Source organism: Zalophus californianus, chromosome 12 (genome assembly GCF_009762305.2).
Source record: "Zalophus californianus isolate mZalCal1 chromosome 12, mZalCal1.pri.v2, whole genome shotgun sequence".
Classification (NCBI taxonomy): Eukaryota; Metazoa; Chordata; class Mammalia; order Carnivora; family Otariidae; genus Zalophus; species Zalophus californianus.
Genome location: NC_045606.1, coordinates 46546017 through 46563253, shown reverse-complemented (window position 1 = coordinate 46563253; position 17237 = coordinate 46546017). Strand labels below are relative to the sequence as shown.

The window sequence follows — 17237 nt, the reverse complement described above, 5'->3', positions numbered from 1 at the left end:
TACCAGAATCCTAGGAATAGGAAATTTTCAGATTACTGGCACAGGTAAGGCAATTGATACAAGAATGGCTAGTGAAAATCTTGTAAGGAAATAAGATCTTGTATGAGGCTGTATTACTGAATATGTCTAGGTAAATGAGATTACTTTTATAATTTGTAGTTTCATATCACAGAACTCTATTCAACACAGTGTAATAATGAACACTGAATTAGGTTCCATATTGTTTTCCATAACAAATAATAGGGCTGAATTAAATAGTAAGGTCCTTGCCAAATGTATTTTTAATTGCTGAAATGTTTTATGTTGTAATGTGAAAAGCACATTATCAATATTTCTAAGTCAAAAAGAATATAATATGAAAGATTTGAATATGACAAAAATTTTTGTTTTGCCTGTGTGTGTGAAAACATGTATCTCCTTTTACCTGTATTTTCTTCTAATTGAGGGCATAACACCTTGTTAAAATATGTATAATTAAGAACTGCATTTTTTTCATGAGAATGAATTTTTAAATCCAGTATTGGGTAATATAAAAACCTAGTCAGTCCTTGTAAAATTACATTAAATGATCATAAATTTATTTACCAGGCACAAAGAAAGAGATGGTTTTGGGTCATGGGAGAAAATAAATTTTGATACTGAAATATTTTAAACCATACTTTCTTTGTAACTCTTGTTATATTGATAAAATACTATTACCACTTCTTTAGTTCTTGTATATTGTATCATAATTTCCCACTATTATTCATAGAAAGGTGGATACTATCTTAAAAAATAATGAATAGTTATCCCAAAGTTACTAAATTTTAGCTTAATGGATAACTACGATTTGTTTCTTTTTAATATGCTATCCAATCGTGCCAATTTCTAACGAGTACATGACTATCAAGAAAAATTTAACATAGTTAGCTTAATCTCATTTTTCTCATAAAAAGCCCAATTGTTTTTTCTCTTTATGATTATAGAGTGGCAGGTCTAAATCAAGTTGTGTAAGATCAAGCTAAGATTTATAAGCACTAAAATCGTATTTTAAAATCTGAGCAACCAATACATAGAAAAGTCAAAGGTATACTTGAATCTGTCAGATCAACACATTCCTGTAATTCCCTCAGGGGCAATCATACAGTTTGACACCAACATTTAAGCTTTGAAAATTATGTGACCATCTATTACATTATGAATGTTATATGTCCTCAAACCTTTTTTATAACTTATAATACAAGACAGGGCTACTTAATTTTAAAAAATCCCTTCTGTTATTGATAATTGCCTAAGCTGCTTCTTCCTTTCCTTTTTCAGAATGAAGAACAAATTTTGGTATTTTGAGTTTGGCACATCTGAAACTTTCTCAGCCACCTGCAAGAAGCTACATGAATCTGTAGAAATAGAAGTAAGAAAAATTAATTATATTTTGTAATACAATGAAATTACTTGAGTTTGTTTATCAATATGTTTTTGACAGCCCATGTAAGGAGTTACACTTTGAGCAATCCACATAGCTTTAACTCACAATTCTAAAATTTCATTTCTGTCACTTGTTGGTAGAATAGCACTCTGAATTATTAGTATAAAGTTAAGTTTTGAGTAGGAATTCTTTTAATACAGTATTAAAGGATGAGAGGTGGAACAATGGAGAAGTTTAGAACTCAATGGAGAAGTTACTAGGCATAGTGTGGATAGAAAAATGTAAAATAAAGGAAAGTATTTGAAAAGAAAGAAAAAAAATTGCAAGATACATACAAAAAAAAAAAAAACAACCCTTATTTTCAGGTCTCAATATCTTATAACCTTTAAAACACAGTTTGCAAAATTTGTACTTACTTTCATGAATAAAGGTTAAAAAAATATTTTTTCCTTCCATTCCCATTCATTAACTAGATTTTTCTCAGTTCCTGAGGTTGCCATTTCCCCATTACATTTATAGGAAGTGGAAAAGCCAAAAAGAGAGAGCAAAGACAGCAAGAAAAGACACACTTTGAAAAGATTTGGAGCAAACAGGTCTACCAAAAAATATAGGTACGGTACGACTAAAATTTTTGGAGATGGGTTATAATAGAAAATGACTTAGTTTTATTGAGAGATTTTAGGGGGTAAAGAAAAAGGAAAAGTTATATTTTGATGAGTGGCAAAGACAAACCAAAGGAATAGAATTATGGAACCAGAACACCTAATGACTAGCTGATATGATTTGTGAAATATTGGCTTCAACACTTTTCATTTTAAAAATAAATGCATAACTTGTCTACTATGGTCATGAGACCTAAATCATTAGCGGCACGTACTCAGGTAATAAGTTTGGTAAACAAAAGTAGTTATGGACCCATTAGATCATAAAGGCCTGGCTAAGTTTTTCATTATTCTAGCTTCCTAATTTACTGTTAAATGATAATGAGAGCAAAAGTGACACTATTTCAAAATGTAACATTTTTGGAATTTTTGGTGGATAAATTGAAGTAGAAGTAGAATTGATGATCTTGGAATGGAAAATACCCTTCTTGACTGAATCAGATCATAACTCCGAAAAGGAATATAATCACAAAAGATGAAGGAATTGGGGCTCAGCATGGACTTTCTGTGATTAGTATTCATCAAGATTTATATATGTATATCTTTATGTACATCTGTAGAGAGTGATATATTTAGGTAATCATATATATGCATATACATTTATAAAAAAATAAAAATATCCCTTTACCTTCAAAAATCATTACTTTAAAAAATTCTTAATATAGTGGATTTTGATCCTTTCTTACCTTCAGAAACCTATGCTCAAAGACAATCTGTAGCAGAAGGCAAAAATGAAAAAAAATGTATGGCCTCTGGTTGAATGTAGGGTGGATACTCTGAAACCTCTTGCACCTCTCCTTACCTCATCCTACCACTGAATACAGATTGAAAAAAAAGTTGAACTAGGAGAAATGGATGTTCCATGGATAGGAAATCTCAGTATTGTCAAGATGTCAGTTCTACCCACCTTGATCAATTGATTCAAAACAATCTCACCCAAAATCCCAGCAATATGTGTGTGTGTGTGTGTGTGTGTGTGTGTGTGTGTATCAATAAACTGTTTCTAAAGTTTATAAAGAGAGTCAAAAGACCCAGAATGGCCAACGCAATGTTTAAGGAGAACAAAGCTGGAGGGCTGATACTACCTGACTCCAACTCTTACTATAAAGCTACCATAATCAAGACAGTGCAGTGTTGGTTTGAGAACAGATGAATCGATCAGTGGAGCAGAACAGAGAATCTAGCAATAGACCCAACCCATAAATGCACTCAGCTGTCTTTGACAAAGTAAGACAGACAATGCAGTGGAGTAAAGGAGGTCTTTTTTTTAAAATAATGGTGATGGAACAACTGGATATTCGTGCAACAGCAACAAAAAATCTAAAAAAATGAATTCACCTTTAACAAAAATGAGCTCAGGTTGGATCACAGACCTAAATGTGAAATGTGCAACTGTAAAATTTCTAGAAGAGGACATAGGAGGAAACCTAAATGGCCTTGGGTATGGTGATGCCTTTTTAGACACAACACCAAAGGCACAATCAGTGGAAAAAATAATTGATAAGCTGGACTTCACTGAAATTAAAAAACTTCTGCTCTGTCAAAGGCAATGTCAAGAGAATGAGAAAACAAGCCACAAACAGAAAATAATTGCAAAGGTATGTCTGATAAGAGACTGTTAATCCAAAATACACAGACTCTTAAACACTTAATATGGAAATAAACAACCCCATTGAAAAAAATGGGCCAATGACTTAAAGATACATCACCAAAAAAGATATACAGATGGCAAATAAACATGAAATGATGCTCCACATCATGTCATCAAAGAAATGCAAATTAAAACAATAATGAGATACAATTCTGTACCTATTAAATTCCTGAAAACACCAAATGCTGGTAATGATGTAGAGCAACAGGAACTCTCATTTATTGCTGGTGGGAATGCAAAATGGTACAGCCACTCTGGAAGACAGTTTGGTGGTTTGTTACAAGACTGAGCTTACTCTTATCATATGATCCAGAAGTCATGTTCCTTGGTATTACCCAAAGGAGCTGGAAACTTATGTCAACACAAAAACCTGAACATGGATGTTTATAACAGTTTAATAATTGCCAAAATTTTTTGACGCAAGCAAAAGGTCCTTCAGTAGGTGAGTAGAGAAATAAACTATGGTACTTCCAGACAAGGGAATATTATTTAGTGCTAAAAAGAAATGAGCTGTCAAGCCTTGAAAAGATGTGGAGGAAACTAAAATATGTTTTCCTAAGTGAAAGAAACCAATTTGAAAGAGCTGCATACTGTATGATACCAACATATGACGTTCTGGAAAAGGTAAAACTGTAAGACAGTAAAAAGATCACTGGTGGCTAGGGGTTGTAGTGGGAGGGCCGGATGAATAAGCAGAGCAAAGAGCATCTTAGGGCAGTTATAATACTCTGTAAAATACAATGATGGTGGATAAATCTCATTATACATTTGTTCAAACCCAAAGAATAAATGGCAAGAGTGAACCCTAACGTAAACCGTGGACTTTAGGTGACTGTGATGTGTCAATGTAGGTTCATCCATTGTAATAAATGCACCACTCAGTTGGGGATGTTGATAAATGGGGAGAATGTGCATGTCGAGGGAGGCAGGGGGTAGATGGGAAATCTCTGTACCTTCCCTTCAATTCTGCAGTGAACCTTAAGCTGCTCTAAAAAAATAAAGTCTAGATCTAGAGTATAATATGTATGTCAAAAAATTTTTTAAAAATGATTAAGGAAATATAGCCAAGGACATTTGAATGAAAATAACAAGTTATGGGGCTCCTGGGTGGCTCAGTCGGTTAAGTGTATGACTCTTGATTCTGGCTCAGGTCATCTCAGGGTTGTGAATCTAGCCCCGGGTCAGGCTTCATGCTGTCCATGGAGCCTGTGTAAGAGTCTCTCTCTCTTTCTCCCTCTGCCCCTCCCCATCTTCCTGCATGCACACATGCTCTCTCTCTCTTTAAAAAAAAAAAAGAAATTATAATGATAAATTGAGTGGTTTTGTTCCACAGAGCTTTTTACATTTTATAGAAAAACTATTTAGAATCTTCTCCAAGAAATCTGGACAACTAGAATAAGTTATTCTTCCTGGGGTCATGCTTCTATAAGCCCTCCAAGTCTGGCTTCCCAGCTCTGCATTTGCTGGCTTATTCTGGTGCCCATTGCATTAGCATTTATAAATCAGAACCAGCACTGTGCCTTCCCCACTTTATTGTTGCATATCTTGAAAATACTGTTATAATGTTATATATTTATCTCAATTCTAAAACTTGGGGAGGTGTATGTGTGTTTGTGTATAGATCGTAATGCAAAACCTGCTTCTCCCCTCACTTTTTAATGAATCCAGTCTATCATATTAGCAAAATATGCCTTTTTACCCTCAAGGTTGCTTTATAATTAGATATAACAAAAACATCAATTTGGAAATTTGATTCTGTTTGCTGTTGCTCCCTACTTGGCCTAAAATTATGCCAACAATGATTTGAAAATATATAACAGAGGATAAAAGTACGAGAGTACCTCAAAAAGATATATGTTTTATTAGCAGCTTCTTCAAAACAAGCTATTTGCTGTGTGACCCTTTATTACACTTTCCTCTTTCATATAGGAAACTTTTTCCAAGGGGGTGAATATTTGGAAAAATTTGAGTATCATGGGATAATAGTTGATAATAATAATAGCTAATGTTTTAGCTCTTATTAATTATACCTGATTTTTGGTATAAGCAATGTATATACATTATCTGATTTAAGTCTTTGTCAAAATCCTATCAGTTAGAGAGATTCTAAAATATCTCCACTATAGAGATAAGCAGATGAGCATTTTATTTAATAACTTAAGAGTAATAAGAATTGTATTGCTGCCAAAATGTTTAAATCTAAGGAAACAAATAAATTGGAAATTATATATACATATATAATAATGTATATACATATATATATGGCAAGATATATATGATATATATAACATATTCATAATATGCATACATATATATGGTGTGGAAGAGAGATTAACAAAGTTGAAATTTTCAAAGTTAAAAATTTCAGTAATCTTCTAAATTTGTTACAAAAGATAAATAACTTAATAGAAGAAAAAACTTTAAATTTACAAAATACTATGTTAAAAGCAAAGTTTGTATTAAACCATTTGGGGCATAGATGTACACCTAAGAATCTCAGGTCAACATCTGGAATTGAAGTTATAAAGTTTGTAGACTTCTAATTTGTTCCATGCACCAGGCAAAATTCATGAGAGAATAAAATAGCCCATTCTCCAAAGTATTTCAGTCTTTTGGTTGTCATTTAGACTGGGAGGGATGGTGTATTTTAAGATTTAGAATATCCATTCTAAAGTACTAGGATTTGTTTTAATGATTAATTACTTCTATAAAACCAAAATGATGTCAAGAATTAACAGAGTGCAAAAGCATCAGGGATACAAAATAAATTAGGAGGATTCTACAGTTAAGATTGTTATTACCCGGTAATCTGGAAAACACAGAGCTTCTAAAGGCAATGGGGCAGACTTTCATAGCTCATTCTCTGCCCCACCTATCACAATTACCCTGGATGCTCTTTCAACACATATTTAGAGTACCTGAGCCTGGTCTTCACCACACCAAACCACAGTCTGGGGCTGGAGAAGTGAAACTGTGAATGGATATTTTTTTAAACCGCTTTACTGGGCGCCTGGGTGGCTCAGTTGGTTAAGCAACTGCCTTCGGCTCAGGTCATGATCCTGGAGTCCCGGGATCGGGTCCCGTGTCGGGCTCCCTGCTCAGCAGGGAGTCTGCTTCTCCCTCTGACCCTCTTCCCTCTCGTGCTTGCTATCTCTCATTCTCTCTCTCTAATAAATAAAATCTTTAAAAAAAATTAAAAAAAAATAAACCGCTTTATTGAGGCATGGTTGACGTACAAAGGGCTGTACATATTTAATGTATACAACTTGATGAGTTTGAGTATAAGTATGTACCCATGAAACCATCATCACAATCAGTGACATCATTATATCTATCACATGCCCTGTGTGTGTGTGTGCACACGTGTGTGTGTGTGTGTGTGTGTGTGAGTGATAAGAACACTTAAAAGATCTATCCTCTCTTCTAAAGCTTACTAGGTGATTTTTTTTTTTTTTTTTTTGGCCAGTGAAATTGTAGAAACAATAATAAAAAGAGACAGTGAAAATGTGGACCTCAACAAAGATGGTCACTAAAAACAAAAGTTGAGCTCATTAATCCAAAACATAAAAAATAACTCCTTATTCCAGAAAAGAGTAAGAAATTTAGTGGGGGTGGGGCACAGTGTTATTTTATTAAGATAAAACATCATAATTTTTCTTAGAATGAGGAAGAAATGAAACAAGGAAAAAGGGGGCGAATGACCAAAAGGTGAATATTCTCTTCTGTGTTTACCAGAAGTTATTTTTAATAAGATAATTTCTGGTAAGAATTCTAATATCCCAGCAATAGTTTTTAGCTTTCACAGAATCTACTAAAAGAGGAAAACATGTAAAACTAGACTGGTTTTTTGCTAATATTTAAGGCTAATACTGGATATCTTGAGCCAGCAGTATTTTATTATTATCAACATGTTGAGCAACTGTGTGTGTGCCTGCATGGTACAGGCCTCAAATTTTCCTCTTTTCCGGGTTTGCTTTCATCTTCCTCTTGCTGACCTACCAGCTTCCATTCTGCTCTGAGACCTGTCTTGTGATTACCCACAATCAACACTTCCATCACCACCACTGGACTGCCAACTAATAGTAAACTGACCTAAAAGGCATGTCCCGAGCCCCCGTATCACACTGTGTTTTGTAGATAAAACTTATAAAATGCATTTCAAAAAACATCAAACTTACAGAGTACCACAGCCCTCAAATATCAGAAGAGACACTGTTCGGCCATTAACGTGTACATGGGTATTTTAATTTGTAGATTTGCCGCTGTTGTTTTCTGCAAACACGTACATAATCTTGTCTTATGAATTACATATGAATTTGCAGAAACTCTTAAAAATTGGACTTATGTGAGTCATTTTACTCCATGCTATTTTATACAATGAACAAAGCAATGTTTTTACATTTGATTAAATGCAATTAGGTATGATTTTTATCTGACCTGGGCATAGAATTAAACTCATTATGGAAAAAAATATTTATGGTGTATCATTAATTGTATCTCATCAAATTTATCCGTACTTACAGCTGTCCAAAGTTCCTCACAATTTTGAATTTTTCTATCAAATGACATGTTAACTGAATCTGAAATAATACACTTATTTTAAAAAAAATTTGTCTTTAACACCTCTGTATAGTATGGTACAAAGTATGCTTATAAATGAGGATTAAAATACATTGGCAGAAAAATTTAAATCATCTTCGTTTCTTTTAAGTAAATTTGTCTCTGGAATAAGATCTTCCATTTTAAAACTGAAAAGAATGGACAATGGCCTCGCAGAATTGCACTCTGCAAATAGCTCCCATAGTACTTACTATATGTTAATGACCTTTTTTCTACATAATAAAAATATTCAGGATTTATTGACTAACCAAGGCTGTTAGCTTTTAAGCTTTTATATTCTTTTCCTCCGTAGCTACCTTTTTAAAAATCATAAATTTTCAAAGCGGATGAAAATATTATCTAACCAAGTATTGTAACTTGTTCCTTCACCTCAGTTTTTATTTCCATGCACTCAATTGGTATGCTACAATTCCTGGTGTCTATCAGAGCTAGCTTCAAAATTTTCCAGACTAATGAACATAATGTTAAAGCAAACAGAGGAAGGTAACCTGGGGTCAAGAACTAGTGGAAACAAATCATTAATAAATAGCAATTTATGTAAGGACGTTGTCCTGCTCTCCTAGGAACTTCAGTGTTCATCAGTCCTTCTTTGGGAACTTGAGGGTTTGTTTTTTTTTTTTTTTTCATTTTTCTGAAAAGCTGCTCACTCCGTTTCCTTGAAACTACACGTGATAAGACTCTGAAGAGTGAAAACATGAATAATAGTATACGCTGATATTTTTCAGCTGTCACATGGAACTCCCCTGGTTCAATTAAAACAAAAAGCCTATTTGCAACTGCTCTTCTTTGCTACAGATGAACAAAGGAATACTCCTTCACTAATTCTGAAAGTAACTTGTCACAGTGGGGTTCTAAGGCCTAGTCAAATAATTGTCTTAGTGTACTACCTGCTGTGTTCAATATTGAGTGAAAATGGAAGCCAGGCCCTAACTCTAGCTTATTTCACAATTCTTCTGTTATTTAAATGATTTTAGTCAGTTTGGGGAAAGCCAGACCTTTATAAATTAACAGCAGGGAAATACCAAAGGTGTCAGATTGCATATTTATCATCTTTTTCGTGTAATACTTAAATATGTATTAAGAAGTGACTGACATAAATTAGGCAGATTTCAGAAGCCACAGGCCGTGGCTTGTAGAGGACCCCCTTCTGCTTGACATTTCATCCTTGTCAAAGATCAAATTATTTTAATTTAGGCTGCAAATTATAAGGAATGAAGACTTCTTTGTGGGAATTCCCTGTGGTAATCTGACTTTTGTTGTTACTGCTGCTTGTCAGTGTGCAAAAGATATAATATGCATGCAAATAAGGTTAAAAAATATGTACTATCTAATTATCCAGCCAGTACATTCCACTTGAAGACAGTGGGAGGCCTGACACACAGTATGTGTTTGATTCATTGAGGCCTGCAGGGTATTTACACAAGATTACTTTTAATTATGAAATTAATATCTGTTTATCTAGAATATATAGCGGTAAGTGAGTATACACATGAGCAGAATTCTTTAGTAAAAAGAAATCATCTTAATTTAATACATGAAAAGGAGGAACAAAATCGCTTGTTTCTAGGGGGAAAAAAAGGCATCATCCAGACCTCGGTTTCACCCCTTTTGAAACAAATTGAATGAAAACTTGGCACCTTCTCTAGAATTTGTTTCTTGCCCTGCCAAGTAGACTCAAGACGTGTTGCTTTATTTCACAGTTTTTATATTTTAGTGAACAAGATGCAATATTAGATTCAGTACGAAGAGACAAATGTGGAAAAAGAGCGGTTTTTTGTTTGTTTTTTTGTTTTTTTCATTTTGGTGGAGCATTATCTCTTCTAGGTTCAAAAATCATCATTGCCATGAGAAAGAGAAAGATGAAGTCAGTATCAGTGTTTTGTTTTGTTTCTGAAATAAGATGTGGCAAATAACAGTCCCACCGCAAATATACTTCAGTCTAGGAAATGCATATCCCTAACAAAGTTCTCTGCAAAACAAAGAGTTATAAATTTGCATCTCTTCTCCTATCAGCTTACTTACAACTGACAAAGGGAGAACGATATCTGGGATGCATTTATAATAAGTACCACTTTAGAAACCTCAAAGCAAATGAATAAATAAGTAATAATTCCAAAAATACAGCATGGCCTTGCACTCTTCACACATGTCCATCAGTGGAAATGGACAGAAAAATCAAAAGATTAAAAAGTGGCCACTCTGAATATCACAAAGCATTGTCTGTTACCAAGTTTCATATTTTTCACAATCAAAGGGTGTTTTGTCACCAGGCAAACAAACAAACAAAAAATCTGGCTGATTATTTTCCTTTCTCGATCTATTGTTACAGCTATAGAGTAAAGGTGGGTTGGACATTGCTTCTGCTGTTCTTGGCATTTCTCTCACTCAGGCTCACTGGTCCTCCATATTCATTTAGACAACAGTGCCTCTTATTGCCTGTAACACTTCGCTTGGAACTTAATCTAGTACAAGAAACCATCCTTGGCCACTGTGATGTCATTCAGGTCTCTTTGAACTGGTGTTTTTTACTTTATTTTTTCCCCCAAAGTGTATTAAGCCACTTCTTTCTCTGCCCAAACAAGAGATACCACGAATTATGAATTCTGTTTCCTTACTTTGTCCCAATAGTGACTTGCGGTGTGTTCTAACTAGGCAGCATCATTAAAATTTCTGCCTGAACATTGACCAGACTTCTTAGACTCAACCTCTTTTGTAACACATGGGAAATTTGTAGCTGGTTATGCAGACACTAATGTGTGTCCTTCCCAGCGGTTTTCTGCAAACAGAGATAGACTGATGATTTAATTTGATCATGTTAAAGACATGTTTAAATGATAACTGATTAATGTTCGCGGCTGCTTTATCCTTTATATTGACATTTAGAGTAGTGATTTAAGTGTTCTTAAAAGTTTTATTTAAATATGGCAGGATTTTGGACTTAAAAACTCCTGTTGAAAGATAAGGAAATGCAAAAGAGGAAATCAAGGAAAAAAGATCAAATATCTTACTGTTTCTGTTTTTTTTTTTTTTTTTTTCTCTCTTTTCACTGATCAGTGTGATGGAGTACAAATAGATTTAATAAACATCTCCCTGGAAGGAATTGCTATTTTGAATATACCAAGCATGCATGGTGGATCCAATCTTTGGGGAGAGTCTAAGAAAAGACGAAGCCATCGCCGAATAGAGAAAAAAGGGTCTGACAAAAGGACCACACTCACAGATGCGAAAGAATTGAAGTTTGCAAGTCAGGGTAAGTTTTCTTATATTTAATTAAAATATATCATAATATATTCTAAAATCGTATATAAACTGGCTATATTTTTCATGGGTTTTTTCCCATTATTCTCCTTCTTTGGATTTCATTCTGTTTATTCTCCTTCCCACAGAAAACAGAATACGTGTGGGTAGTTAGTGGATAATAATGTAGGATAAATTGCACATTAAGTTCTGAAATGTGATCATCTTGGTCAGGATGTTTTCATTGTTGTAACAAGGGCCTCGTTAAGGCTTTCCAATGTTGTGTTGCAAGATTTTTTAGTCTTCGGCTGTGTTCACTCAGGTTAAGACATCAAAGCTCTCTTACATTAAGCTGTTGTTCTAAGAACCACGTAGAATGACATGTTTAAATACCCTACAAAAAATTTTGGTTATCTGCAGCTATTTTTCCAGAAATTTTATAACAACAATGAGGAGACCTGGGAAACAGATCAAAAAAGACTAGCAAAAGGGGAGAGAATAGCTGTGCATCAGAATTTTCAATTTCACTGTAATGTAGGTCACGCTCGGACATGACAACTAATTCTTGTCGATAGATTTTATAGACAGAGATCTCAAATTGGTAGTATTCTAATAAGCAGTCATGCCCCAATAGTTTTTGTGTATTCCAGAATCTACCTAATTAATACTATTGATGCCGTTCAGATAGCCAAGAAAGCATCTTGGCCAGGTTGGTGTAGCAAAGGCAGAATATGGAGAGGTTGGCAACCCTTTATGGGCCCAAGAAAAATAAAAAAATAAATATATTTAAAAAATAAATAACAAAAAAATGTGAAGATGGTTGGTAGGCTTGATGGTGGTAGGACACAGCTTTATCTTTCAGGGTCTTCAGGTATCTGATTCAAGTTCTGGTAGCCAGCAGTTACTTCTGTTATATGGAATATAGTGACTATGAGTGTGACAAAGATTGGCAGAGAAAGTATTAGTTGTTATTCTCTTGAAAGAAGTGCTTATTACAACCTGTCAATGACAGAAGCTTTTGAAGCCCCTTAAATATATAGGTAATCCTAAAGAGGTAAATTCTGAAGAGTCATGTAATTTAGTACAAGCAAATTTATACCAACTTAATTAAAATGCTTCATACTCAGAATGAATATAACTATATGGAAACATGGAGGATTTTAAAATGTAGAGTGTTAGATATAATTATTATTTCATAGGGGTTATTGACATTAATATTGTATTTATATTTAAATGTAAGATTAATAGCTTTCTAAGGAGATTAATAAAACAGAGTAATATAGTCCATATAATTAAAAAAGTTTTATATATGTCTATAACAATTTTAAATTTTTTAATGTGGTCACTACATGCCAATACTTGGCATGTCCTTTGCATGTTGATAATCCATATATAAATCTGATTTATTGTCAATGTTCAGCTGCCAACTATGTTTGCCTATTGAGCTATTGAAGTTTATAAGACTCATGATTATGCTCAACCAGGACAAGTGTCTATATAACCCCTATGGTGCTTACTACAGGCTTACTATTTGCTGGCCTCACTCATGCCCCTCTCTGTATGCTTTTTTCAGTAATACACATTTGAAATAAAGCACAGACAAATCAGCCAGAAGTATTGTCATAGACTGTCATTGCTTATAACTGTACAAAAAGACCTCTCTTCCCATTTTGTCTTCTTACTTAATGTTGTGGAACTATTAGGGCTAAGTCTCCATAAATTTGGCGAAAGAGAAAGTGGGAACCTATAGGGTTTGTGACATGAATACATTTTTTTCTCAGTACAAAGGTAGGGAAAAAGTGTAGAAATCAGAGTTTTTGTTTGAAGATCATTGTATGAGCAATAACAGAAGTATGTTCATAACTGATTTGGTTCAACATTTTGTTGCCTCTCTTGAAGCCGACGATACTAGTATTTTGAGTGTTGTTTTATTTCAAGATGAGGACAATTTCATCATTAAAAATGACCTTATCAGCTGAATATAAAAAATAGACTATATTAACCAGTATTTCCTTTTTTATTAATTTTATGTAGATTTTTTTCATATTGATATATTTGGCAACAAAATAGCCAGACGTATCTCAAAATGCTTCTAAGATTTGATTGCAAATCTATTCTCTTAATGGTAAATGTTATACTTACTAGTCAAGAAGTGAAATTTACTATTTAAAATATCTGCATAGATCCCTTTCCTAAATGGTACATATTTCTATCACTTGATTTTGTCTTCAATATCTTGACACAAAAACAATAGTATTAAATGTGAGAGTCAATCAGTATTTTAAATCTAAATATATTTTCAAATTTACATAAAATGATTATAAGTATTGACTTTAGAATGAATTATGAAAAATACAATTCTAGTTCAACACGTTTCTTTAGCCCAGACTCACATTAATATATTTTTCACTCTTAGAAAATATATAAACAAATAAAAAACTTAATATAATTTCCTTTTCAGGAAGTACTTTCTTGATATATTAACAAACAACTTTTCTGATATGCTGCTGCAAAAAATTTGAAGTTTAAACTAAACTTTTACTGTATTGAAATGGATGCTTATTTCCATCAACTTTAGAAAGTTTTTGGTGGGGGACAGAGAGTAGGGGAGGCATACATATCTAGAATTTTATAATAAAGATAAATTATTTTATTTAGTAGAAGCATTTAAATTAAGAAATAGGTTTACACTTTTTTTCAATTTAAAGACATGTCATAGACCAAAGGTACAGGATCACATTTTAGAGCATTAAATCCTCAACTGTATTATGCTGTACATTATCTGGGACTCCTGCACAATTAATTTGTTTGCAGTCTTTGAGGATACTCACAGCATAAGATCAGAGTATCGTCAGTTAATAATTTCACTGGTTGGAAATGTTATGCTTGATTTAACTCAAGTTGACCAAAATTATAAGTAATTCTTTTAATTACATTACTGTTCTAGCAGAATATTCTAGAACAGATGGATGCAATTCTGAAACATATTCAGACTCATCTGATTCCATAGATATTTTCTTTGTGGGTTTGTCTTTGTGTTTTGTTTCATTTTTGCTTTTGGAAATACAAATAAGTGTGTTTTATAGAATTGGCATGGTCTTTCATGTATCACATGACCTCACTGATATGAGGAATTCTTAATCTCAGGAAAGAAACTGAGTGTTACTGGAGTGGTTGGGGGTGGGAGGGATGGGGTGGCTGGGTGATAGATATTGGGGAGGGTATGTGCTACGGTGAGCGCTGTGAATTGTGCAAGACTGTTGAATCACAGATCTGTACTTCTGAAACAAATAATGCAACATATTTTAAGAAAAAAGAAAAAGAAGAAGATAACAGGAGAGGAAGAAAAGGGGAGTATGTCAGAGGGGGAGACGAAGCATGAGAGATGATGGACTCTGAAAAACAAACTGAGGGTTCTAGAGGGGAGGGGGGTAGGGGGATGGGTTAGCCTGGTGATGGGTATTGAGGAGGGCACGTTCTGCATGGAGCACTGGGTGTTATGAACAAACAATGAATCATGGAACACTGCACCAAAAACTAATGATGTAATATATGGTGATTAACATAACAATAAAAAATTTAAAAAAAAAAAAAAAAAAAAAAAGAATTGGCATGGTCTTTAAGCACAATTGTAAAGTAGGCCAAGTAGCTGTTCAGTACTCCTGGCCTTCATCCTCAATCTTGCCCACGACTTTCTGTTGCCGAGTTTATCTTTGCTTCCCCCTCCACTGAAGTAAATCTAGGCCTTGGAAAGATGTCTAATAAATTCACTCACATTAATGTATAAATGACTGATTGCAGATGAAAGTAGAGGTATTTGCATTTTAAGAAGAAATAAAGGCCTTCAGCTAAACCATTATTTTTCAAACTTTGTTACATTGAGTTATAACTGCATCTCTTCACAGTTTCTGTAAAACTTGGTTCAAACTAATTATTGCCTCATTTTGGAAGTACAAAAAAACCCCTATAATAAAAACATACTAAGGTGTGCTCTATAGAAACATTTTGTCATATTAATGACTCTAACAGCATTAAATTCTGCTCCCAGACAAAAATAACTTCCTGTCCTCCGGCTCCTCATCTTCCTCCTCCACAGATAGATAAAAACATAGATATGCATATCTACACGTACACATTTATATCCAAATGCACATATAAACAAACAAAGTAAAAACTGTGCCATTAATTAGAAAGTCTGTAGCTCTGCAATGGTCGGTTAAAAAAATATACGTCTTTGCATATTTAATGAGGATAATTGTACAAATGGGTACATTGCCACCACAGTGTGTGTGAATCACATACAATTAAAAGGCCCATGAGCTCAGGTACTTCTGTTTGACATAAGCAAGAAACAGTACATTACAATCAATGGAAGTGAAAACAAAGTGCTAATATTTTATGTATTTATGTATTTATGAATTTATTTATTTATTTTTATTATGTTATGTTAGTCACCATACATTACATCATTAGTAGTGTTCCATGATTCATTGTTGGCGTGTAACACCCAGTGCTCCATGCAGAACGTGCCCTCCTTAATACCCATCACCAGGCTAACCCATCCCCCGCCCCCCTCCCCTCTAGAACCCTCAGTTTGTTTCTCAGAGTCCATAGTCTCTCATGGTTCGTCTCCCCCTCCGATTTCCCCCGCTTCATTTTTCCCTTCCTACTATCTTCTTGTTTTTTTTTTTTTTTTTTACAACATATAATGTATTATTTGTTTCAGAGGTACAGGTCTGTGGTTCAACAGTCTTACACAATTCACAGCACTCACCATAGCACATACCCTCCCCAATGTCTGATGAAAATGGACATGCTACGTTTTAGAAAATTTCTTGCTCATAAAGAAATTGCATTAGTTAACTACTTCATGGAAACAATAGGTTTGTATTAGCTTATACATCAAGTGTACTTTTATCAGAGATTTGTGGTATAAACATACAACTGTAACTAAAGAGCCTTTTTTATGGTTGAATAACATTCCATTGTATGTATATATGTGTGTATGTATCTATGTATGTATATATACATATTTTCTTTATCCATCGATCCATGGACATTTGAGCTGCTTCCCTATCTTGGCTGTTGTAACTAATGCTGCTATAAACATAAGGATTCATGTATCCTAAAAAGATACCTTTGAAAAGTATCTTTTAACCAAACAGTGAGGACCTCTCAAGTAATATGAACAGTTTTGAGTTACTCTAAAGGTTTTAGTTTTGAAGATACAAGTCCAACTATTCCACTTTCCAGAAATGAAATGGTGCAAAACAGTCGCATGAGATGTAAAAAGTCCACAGCCTTTACAATCACATACTTGTCTGGATCAGGATATTCTCAGTATCACACAACCAAAACAAAATGCAGAAATCAATGAAAATAGGATGCTTGTGACACTGCAGCTGTTGATCAGAAAAACTCCGTTTTTTTTCATGGATCGACTGTACTAAAAGTGTTCGCAAACTCAACCTTGAACATTTATTTGTACAAATAAGAGTTTTCTCTTTCATTTACGGATTTTTAAAGTGTTGTTTCATTTGAAAAATTTTAAAAAAAAGTTGACTACTTTAAAAAGTTTGAAACCACTGAGCAAAAGTAATTATATTCAAGCCAAAGAGTCTCAGACGTTTGCCAGAAGCTACTGGAGACACTGTGGGGGAGC

At 33.9% G+C, this 17237-nt stretch overlaps 1 protein-coding gene across 9 annotated transcripts in view; it reads left to right on the top strand.

Annotated features, from left to right (window-relative positions):
- Positions 1-17237, top strand: part of DGKB (diacylglycerol kinase beta) — a 714841-nt gene that overhangs the window by 519281 nt on the left and 178323 nt on the right. For all 9 annotated transcript variants that reach the window (XM_027574763.2, XM_027574760.2, XM_027574759.2 and 6 more), the window contains 2 exons: positions 1300-1390; positions 11393-11588. In XM_027574763.2, the coding sequence (XP_027430564.1) occupies positions 1300-1390; positions 11393-11588 (287 nt within the window). The remainder of the gene's footprint in view (positions 1-1299; positions 1391-11392; positions 11589-17237) is intronic.